The 10,417-nt window shown below is 40.3% G+C and overlaps 1 protein-coding gene across 1 annotated transcript; it reads left to right on the forward strand.

The window, feature by feature from the left end:
- Positions 1-2,548: 2,548 nt before the first annotated feature.
- LOC131462823 (extracellular calcium-sensing receptor-like) lies at positions 2,549-10,122 on the forward strand. The gene is made up of 11 exons (XM_058634357.1): positions 2,549-2,594; positions 2,951-3,018; positions 4,821-4,957; positions 5,139-5,433; positions 5,585-5,671; positions 5,844-6,113; positions 7,131-7,337; positions 7,414-7,689; positions 8,057-8,284; positions 9,016-9,139; positions 9,212-10,122. Exons 1-11 carry the CDS (start codon positions 2,549-2,551, stop codon positions 10,120-10,122), a joined length of 2,649 nt encoding a protein of 882 aa, XP_058490340.1.
- The last annotated feature ends 295 nt before the right edge of the window (positions 10,123-10,417 follow it).

The following is a 10,417-nucleotide window of genomic DNA, read 5'->3' on the forward strand; positions in this document are numbered from 1 at the left end:
AATAATATTAATACATTTAAAGAGACAGTGCAACCTTTATTTAACTCGGTGCCATATGTCAGTACATCTGAAGGTACCTTTTGTGATTTTACTCCCGCCCTCATAGATAACCTTGTTGATAGTACAGCAGCCTCACTGCGTACTACATTAGATTGTGTTGTCCCTCTGAAAAAGAAGGTGGTGAATCAGATGAGACGAGCACCATGGTTTAACTCCAATACTCGTGCTCTTAAACAGACATTACGTAGATTAGAAAGAAAATGGCGTTCCAATAACCTAGAGGAATTTTATATAGCCTGGAAAGATGGTTTTGTAGCTTACAAAAAAGCCCTAGTTGCCTATTATTCTTCTCTAATTGAAGAAAATAAGAATAATCATAGATTTCTTTTCAGCACTGTAGCCAGGCTGACACAGAGCCACAGCTCCACTGAACCATCTCTTCCTTTAACACTGAGCAGTGATGACTTTATGAACTTTTTTGTGAATAAAATAACATCAATTAGAGAAACAATTGATCATCTCCTCCCTCATATTGGGACTGACTCATCTTTTAGCACAAGAGCTTTAGATACAAGAGTGCACAGTTAGACAGTTTCTCCCCTATAGATCTCCCTGAGTTGACATCATTAGTTTCATCATCTAAGCCATCAACCTGTCAGTTAGATCCTATCCCTACCAAACTGTTTAAAGATGTGTTTCCTTTAATTAACAGCTCTATATTCACTCAAATTAATCTATCCTTATTAACTGGATATGTGCCTCAAACGTTTAAAATAGCTGTTATTAAACCCCTGCTCAAAAAAGCGACCCTTGACCCAGATATTTTAGCTAACTACCGACCTATATCTAATCTTCCCTTTGTTTCTAAAATCTTAGAAAAGGCAGTTGCTAATCAATTATGTGAATATTTGCGCATTAATGGCCTGTTTGAAGATTTTCAGTCAGGTTTTAGATTAAACCATAGCATAGAAACAGCACTAGTTAAAGTTAGTAATGATCTTCTCTTGGCTTCAGATAATGGTCTAGTTTCTTAACTTGTCCTGTTAGATCTTAGTGCTGCATTTGACACCATTGATCATAAAGTGGTGCACGCACATTCACTCTTTCACACTCAGGATATGATTATGACTTTTTATATGTCATTAACCTTGTCTCTTTCTCTCCTTAGTTTGTGTCTCTCCTTCCTTCCCTCTCTCTCTCTCTCTGTATTCTCATCATGCAGGTTGCGGGACCAAGATCCAGTTTTCGAGGCTACCCATATCATCACCATTTTTTATTGTACTGTAATTAAAAGTCGATATCATTGACTGTATAAACTTGTAACTTGATACAGTTGTTGTGTATCTGCTCCTGGTCTCTCTCTCTCTTCTGTCTCTACCTCATCTCCCTCTTGTCCTTTCTCTCCCCCCTTTCTGTCCCCCACCTCTCCTCTGTCCCCCATTTTCCTTTCACCCCAATCGGTCGAGGCAGATGACTGCACATCTCTGAGTCTGGTTCTGTCAGAGATTTCTTCCTGTTAAGAGGGAGTTTTTTCTCTCCACTGATGCCTAGTGTTTGCTCATTGTGTGAACTGTTGGGGTTTTCTGCTCTCCTTGATGTTGTCTATGTACAGTGCCTTGAGATCATGTATGTTATGATTTGGCGCTATACAAATAAAATTGAATTGAATTATTTTATATTAAAACATTTTCCTTTGTGAATAATAATGCTATATTTTGTTGTATTATCCTGCATTAATGTGTACACAGTTCAACAGTAAAGACTCATGGAAGGAGGCTGAATAGTTACTGTTTTTGTTGTTATATTACTTACTATACTACACAAGTTAGATTTACGCAATAAAAATGATGCAGTTGTCATCAGTAAACAAAGTAGCTCTTATTCTGAAGTGTTTATCAGCCGTTTCCTCCAAAATAAATCACTTTTCATCTAATAATACTCTAATGGCTAGAAAAGAAACCACAACCAATATGAATTTAAATTTTTATTGATACTACTACAACCATAACAATAATAATGTAGTATGTAGTATTTGGCTGCTGCTAACTGCTTGGCCACTGCTTCGCCGTTGTTCTGCCGCTGTCCTGTTGCTCCGACGGCCTGGTTCCGATCCGGTCGGCCGCCTGTGGTCAGCCTGTTCCCCGCTGCTACGTGTGCTGCTGCGTGTGTGTGTGTGCGTGTGTGGCTGTAACTCGTACTGGATGCGACGAGTCTGCCTGAACTCTCAGCCACAATATTGTGAATTATATGTGTGTGTTTGTGTGAGTGTTTTAAGTACAATCTGGCAAGGTTTGGTTTAATTGTTTACTTATTTACTCTTTGTTTAATGGTTGAATGTTGTTAATATGATCCATTTGAGTTCAAACTGTTAAAACTGGTTAATTGTTGAGTTGATATCTCTGGCCAGAGACTCTTTTGTTTCTTGTGTTTGGTTGATTTATTAATATAATTTAACATTTCTCAGTTTATCAATTGATCATTTATATTTGGTTCCTTAAATTTGAGCCCGTTTAATTGTGTTTTCCTCTCCCCTTAGTGCTGAAGGCCGATGGTGGTGGTGGTGGTTCTCCTGGGTGGTGGTGGTCCTGTGTTCTGTATGATCCCTTTTTAAGATTTTCTTTGTTTACACGTCACCTTTTGCTGTATGTGTGTGGGGTGTCCTCCTTTTCCTTTTGGATGTCACTTCCCCTACCAAAACCCCTCCTCCAGCCGGTAAGCCTCAGACTACATCCCCCTTTTAGTTGGGCTCTTTTCTTTTTTTGTTACAGTGCCAATCTCATGATTGTTTTAATAATAATAAATTGTTAGACATGATCATTGAAGTTAGCTCAGCTGGCATTACATGTCAACAGGGACAAACGTGGTGGTAAAAATAAATATGAAAATACAAAACAAAATACTCACTTTGTACTCAGACGTCTGTTTATTCCGTTCCCTTCCACCGGGTCAGCGAGCACCGGCCAGGGTGCCGGTGCCCCCGCCACCCGCCACCTGACCAGGGTGCCGGTGCGACTGGTGGTAGGGCGATGAGCACGGTGAGCACCAGCTGCGATGGTGGTCGCGGTGAGCACTGATGCTGCCCCGTCAAATAATATCGTGTCATGACTCTCTTTATTTTAAGAAAATAATAATCCAGTTTGAGCAGTGGTGTTGTGATTTTGTAATCTGTATTCAACTTTTACAAATTTTATTACATACTACTTTAATGATGTGGATCTTTAATCATCATGCTCCGTCCAAAATCACTTCCATGTACTTAAATTGATCTACAATTTGATCATATTGGTCTATTTAGAGAGTTTTTTAAATTCCAGTTCACTAGGAGACATGACTGGAACTCACTTAAGTCCTCATGTATGGAGGACATAGCTGAGGATAATGTGATGGTTTCCTGAAATTACCACATTTTCTGTGTACATTTGCATATTAACTGTTGAGCATACAGTATATTACACAGATCATTTATACATAAGGAGACTAAGATGGGTCCTAGAGCCTTGACAGACACCTACTTACGCACTGTGGGTATTGTGATTTGACCCTGTTGACCATGCCACTGTTTCCTGTTTGATAATTATGATTTCATGGCTTGTACAGAGAAGTTAAAATATGTTAGTCTTGCTAATAAAACAATTTGTGTAAATCAGCCACAATGTCAACATTCTTCTTAGCCACCATACTGTATGTACACGTGCCTGCCCCAAACACAAAGGATTCCTTGCAGTGATTGGTTTGGTGTGGATGGCATCACCTGGTACCAGCAGGCCTTGAGGTAAAGGTCAAAGGTCAGGGAATCAGCAAGTTTGGATATATAACGTAGGGACTGGAAACATTCAGATGTGGCTCTGATGTATTTGGTTCCAACTAGTGAGTTTTCTGACTATAAAACTAATATTGGCTAACAAGCTAGAAATGAACTTAGCTGACTTTTGGATGGTGTTGATGTTTTGATGAGGGAAGTAAGCCATGGTCAAATTGACCTCTCTCCGAAAAATGGTGATATTGGCAGAATATTTTTTGTATTTGGTTTTGTTTTTTCATTAATTCACTCCTGTGGCTTACATTGCCATTTAAAAATACTAATTGTAACAATGAAATTTTTTTATTAAACAGTGTATTTGTATGTAACTTATGTCTGAATGGATCAGTGGCCCCTGGGAATTAAACCCACGCACACACAGGGAGAACATGCAAACTCCATGTCGAAAGGCCCTTGTTCCAACCAGGTTGGGAACCCAGGTAACCACGGCACCAGCTTCGTGGCCTAAAACAGTTTGTAAACAATGTTTGATTTGATTCAATTAATTACTATGAGCCCTCCTCACCCAGGCCCTTTCTTTAAATGCCGGAGGTTACTGAAATTCGGAGGTTACTGAAGTTGTCTCAAAACTGATCAAAGTATTGGAAATAAGATCAGGGTCTCTAATGCATTGAGGAGACAGTGGTGGGTCTCTGCAGACCATGTATTTGAATATTTTATACTTCGTAAGTACATGTTTTATAACGTTTGATTAGCAGGAATTTGTGAAAACTTGTGGATTATGAAGCGGAAAGTGTGGTGTGAACAAGGCTCACCATGGCCTTCAGATCTGTACTCAGACACACATACCTAAACCATCCACACATTACATTTTAAGCCCTGCCCATACAGCTTCATTTTCTGCCCTGATAGCTGGTGTACAAGTCAATAAAATGGGTGATGTAGTGAAGGAACCAAACAAAGCGAAGTCATGAGGGTATTTTTAGACAAGTTGCTCTTGCTATTGTTGTTCTCCTGCTTCTCCTCTGCTGTCACCTCTCTTTATTCCTCATATTGCCAGTTACAGGGGCAGTTTCATCTAAATGGGATGCACCAGACAGGAGATGTGATTCTAGGAGGGATTTTTGAAAATAACTTCTTCTCTGCCAATCCTGATCTGTCCTTTACCTCAGAGCCATATCAGTCTACCTGCTATGGGTGAGTCTGTCAGAGAAATAGAAGAAATCTGCTGTTTGGAATTACATTTACCTTATAATTTATGTGAAATAACATTAAACCTGTTGTCATTAATTGCAATATCTGTAGTTGTGAAATGTGTAGCTTTGCACAGTAACTCTTTAATGTATTTTATTTAGTAAACACCTGTATTTTGTGTTAGTTTTGATGTTGTAGGATTCAGACTGGCTCAGTCCATGGCCTTTGCTATTAATGAAATCAACAGAAAGTCCAACCTGCTCCCAAATGTGACTCTGGGATACAGTCTGTATGATAACTGCAACCAACTAGGAATTGGATTTCGTGCAGCACTGACCTTAGTCAGTGGTCAAGAAGAGCAAGTTACATTAGAGGAGAACTGTGTAGGAACTCCTCCAGTCCTCGGGATTGTGGGTGATTCTTCTTCTACACGTTCTATTGCCATATCCACAGTCTTAGGTTTGTACAGAGTGCCTACAGTAAGTTATTCTTCCTCTGAATTCAGTCATTGCTTAAAATCATTTCCATGTCATTTAATAACAAATTGATATTCAGTTATTATGTTAAATGAAACATTTAACATAATCAAGTTATACAGTTTTTAGGATGCATGATCTGATCTTTTTGCAGGTGAGTTATTTTTCCACATGTTCCTGCCTGAGTGACAGACAAAAGTTCCCATCATTCTTTAGGACGATTCCAAGTGATGCTTTTCAGGTGAAAATCTATCTACAAAATCAATTTGCTAAAAATAATTCATGTGCAAGAACATGTATACTGCAATGAAAAACAAAACATGACTAGTGATAATCAAATGATTGTATGTCTCATGTACAGAGCTGTGTGGTATCAGCCTGTGCACTTATCCCTCTGCTCTGTGTCCACATAGGTGAATGCTATGATTCAGATTCTAAAACACTTTGGTTGGACTTGGGCAGGTCTGCTCTTCAGTGATAATGATTATGGAGTCCACGCTGCCCGATCCTTTCACTCTGATCTGGGTCCAGCTGGTGGAGGTTGTCTGGCTTACACTGAGATTTTGCCCTGGGGTGATGACTCTGCTGAACTAAGGAGAATAGTGGATGTGATGAGGAAATCTACAGCTCGAGTGGTGATTGTGTTTGCACATGAGAGTCACATGATTAACCTCATGGAAGAGGTCAGTCCCTTATATAGATATGTATAAAACCTTTTAGTTTATTTACATAACATACCTGTCATTTATTTTAAGGATGGTGCAAAGGTTTTGCTTATGAGAACAAATAGAATGTTGCTTGTTATTCTGTGTGAAACACGGCGTTTGTTTATACAATGTCAGCATCTGAAAGTATGGTGTTCTCTTAATAACCTGGACTTAAACACCTCTAAAACCAAAGAATGCTTGTGGATTTCAGGAAATCCAAGCGCACTGAGCACTCTGCCCTCTACCTGAATGGGGAACAGGTAGAGAGAGTAGAGAGCTTTAAGTTCCTTGGTGTGCACATCTCGGCCAACCTCACCTGGACCACACACATCTTCCATCAGGTGGGGAAGGCCCAACACAGGCTGTACTTCCTCAGGAAGCTAAAACACGCTCACCTCCCTCACCACCTGCTGACCAAGTTCTATCGGTCAGCAATAGAGAGTCTCTTGACCTACTGCTGCACGGTGTGGTTCTCCAGCTGCACAGAAGAGAACAGGAAGAACTTGCAGCGGGTGATGAGGGCAGCAGAGCATCGGAACCACACTACCTCCCCTCAGAGTCATCTACACTGGCCAACTCCAAAAGAAAGCCAGCTGTATTATTAAGGACCCCACTCACCCTGGACATCAACTGTTCTCCCCCCTGCCCTCTGGGAAAAGACACAGAACAATCAAAACCAGAACCAATTGATTGAAGAACAGCTTCTTCCCACTGCCAGTAAAATGCACAAACCCTATTCCCCTCCATCCCCCCCATCTACTTTTGCACCTTTTCTTCTTCGTATTTATTAATATCTCACCACGCATTTAATTTTACATTTGATACTTTATTTAATATTTGGCGATTTTATATTTTATTTATATTGCCTTTACTTTAAAGCTGAAAAACTTGTGAATTTCTCTGTGAGATGAATAAAGTATCTATCTATCGATCTAAATTGTGTTTAGTTGTCCTAAAAAAACAATGACAATAAATAATTCTGATTCTGTACAGGTGGTGAGGCAGAATGTGACAGGCCTGCAGTGGATTGCCAGTGAAGGCTGGTCAGCAGCTGCTGTCCTCCAGACTTCCCACCTCATGCCTTACCTGGGTGGAACACTGGGCATCTCCATCCGTCGAGGAGAAATACCAGGACTCAGAGACTTCCTGTTACTAACACGTCCTGATCTACATCACAACAACAGTGATGGAAACAGCATGGTGAGAGTTTCCCCTTTGACTTGGTGTTTGTAAGAATAATATTGTGGTATTCATTTCAAAATGAACTATCTTTTAGGTGAATCAGTTTTGGGAACACACATTTCAGTGTAGATTTGCACCACCTCCAGCAGGTTGGGTGGAAGCTGGGGGAGAATTATGCACTGGACAGGAAGTTATAGAGAATGTGGAGACTGAGTTCTTGGATGTTTCAAACCTCAGACCAGAGTATAACGTGTATAAGGCTGTGTACGCTCTGGCGTACGCTCTTGATGACATGCTGCAGTGTGAGGCAGGGAGAGGACCGTTCAGCGACAACACCTGTGCTCATTTTCAAAGAATGGAGCCATGGCAGGTGAGATACCAGTTCCCCCTTAATCTCTTAGTTTCACTTAATCATTTGTATTTATTTTGGAGTCAAACTTAGTGTATAGAGTTAAAATAAAAATATAGAATAAATGTATTTAATCATGCCACTCACACAGTTTATAATGTTAATGTGATAGTATTGTCTGACAATTATTTCTGGATTTCTGTCCAAACCCAGTCTAATTGTGTGGGATAGCTCACTTTCAATCAAAATTGTATTTCTTTTCAGTCAACATTCACATAATATTGGAGAAAACTGTGAATCTGTTGGTCAGCTGAGGTAAACAACCGCTGGGCAGTAATCATATTTTTCTTTCTTTTTTTCCTTCTATGTCTGATTCTCATACCCAAAGCTTGTGCATTACTTGGAAGAAGTCAACTTCACAACAACCTTTGGTGATCAAGTATCATTTGATGAGAACGGTGATACCTTACCAATATATGACATCATGAACTGGGTGTGGCTCCCTGATGGTAGAACTAAAGTTCAGAGAGTGGGTGCAGTTAAGAGGTCAGCCTTCAAAGGTGATGAACTCAAGCTGGATGACGACAAAATCTTCTGGAACTTTGAATCCAAACAGGTTACTACTTACTACTCATTGGCCTTACTGCCTACTTTTCCTGTGTGAATCTTTTCTAGTTCACTGTAATCCATCTGACATGAATGTTGTCACCTGCCTATGTCTGTGGTGGTACAGGCAAACCCTAAGAGAATCTACGTGTGCAATCCTACATCCTGTGCCCAAGTACTGTATATATGCACAATACTTTCAATTACAGCTGGTTGTGTTCTAGTTGAAGAAAAAAACAACAAAGAAAACAAGAACAATGACTTGCTTGTTTGAGATTATGTGACGTTTGTCAGTACCTACACCTGCGCAACCCATCACTCAAAGAATACAAGGACATACAAATGAGGTCAAGCTTTGAGCAACACATTGCTGCTACTCAAATGAGATGTGAGCTTGAGTACACATGCATTGAACACTTTGAACACTAGATTGTCACAGACCATAATTTTATTAACAATAAAAAAAAGCAGTTACTTGTACATCGCACTCATGACTAGCACTTTATAGTTTGGCTTACTTGAAGCACTTACTTATTTCTAGCTCTTGTTTGTACCCAAATGTTGAAATGCACTTATTGTAAGTCGCTTTGGATTTGACATGTAATGTAATGTATTTCTAATCGGTGGAACCGTGGGTATGTGCATGCAAGCAGACATGAATAGTGACACATGCAGAATATGGAAAAGTATGGAGAGGTCCTCATAGGATATAATAACAAAAGCTGATGTTTCTCCACAAAGCCTCCTCAGTCAGTGTGCAGTGAGAGTTGTCCTCCAGGTGCCCGCATGGCCAGAAAGAAGGGGGAACCTGAGTGTTGTTTTGACTGTGTCCCTTGTTCTGACGGAAAGATCAGCAATACAACTGGTGAGAGTGTAAAGTTTTAAACATCACAGTTGAGAGATGTTGTATAAACATTCACTTTCCCTCTTTTCTCAGACTCCATGGAGTGCACCAGCTGTCCAGAAGATTTCTGGTCCAGCCCCCAGCGTGACCACTGTGTTCCTAAGAAAACAGAGTTCCTCTCCTACCATGAGCCTCTGGGTATTTTCTTGACAACCACCTCACTGTTGGGCACATGTATCTGTGTTGTTGTTCTGGGCATCTTCATCCATCATCACAGCACACCTATAGTTCGTGCCAACAATTCAGAACTCAGTTTTCTTCTCTTGGTGTCGCTCAAATTGTGTTTCTTGTGTTCGTTGCTCTTCATTGGACGACCCAGATTATGGACTTGTCAACTAAGACATGCAGCATTTGGTATCAGCTTTGTGCTTTGTGTCTCATGTATCCTGGTGAAAACCATGGTGGTTCTGGCTGTGTTCAGGGCCTCCAAACCAGGAGGTGAGTCCAGTCTCAAGTGGTTTGGTGCTGTGCAGCAACGAGGGACAATTCTGTTTCTGACTTCTGTTCAAGCAGCGATCTGCACTGCCTGGCTTGTCTCTGCTTCACCAGTGCCTCATAAAAACACCCAGTATCACAGTGACAAGATAGTTTATGAGTGTGCAGTTGGGTCCACAGTTGGTTTTGCAGTTTTACTTGGTTATATTGGTTTACTGGCTGTCCTCAGTTGTTTGTTAGCTTTTCTAGCAAGGAATCTTCCAGACAGTTTCAATGAGGCCAAACTCATCAATTTCAGCATGTTGATCTTCTGTGCAGTGTGGGTGGCCTTTGTCCCTGCTTACATCAGCTCACCAGGCAAATATGCAGATGCAGTGGAGGTATTTGCCATCCTGGCCTCCAGTTTTGGCCTCTTGATGGCGCTGTTTGGACCCAAATGTTACATAATCCTCATGAGACCTGAGAAAAATACAAAGAAAGCCATCATGGGTCGAGGCACCACAAAATAACACTGCTGTCTTTCCGTCTCTTCATTGGTATTTTGGATTCTTTTTTTTCTTTACCTTACTGGAGGCAATAAAGTTTTGTGAAATAGGACTTGAATTAGTCAAGATTATTAATTTCCTACTTATTACAGAATCAGGAGTTGTTGTGAACAGACTTATCTCCTTCTGATAGTAATGGGCAATTATTTTTATTCCATCTTTTTTGTCATACCATCTCACTGAGATCAATCTACAGACCTGAAAAAAAGCAAAGCAAACAATGCACAATTAATGAACACAATTAAAATCACTGAAAAGT

The sequence above is a fragment of the Solea solea genome, chromosome 7, assembly GCF_958295425.1.
Source record: "Solea solea chromosome 7, fSolSol10.1, whole genome shotgun sequence".
Taxonomy (NCBI): domain Eukaryota; kingdom Metazoa; phylum Chordata; class Actinopteri; order Pleuronectiformes; family Soleidae; genus Solea; species Solea solea.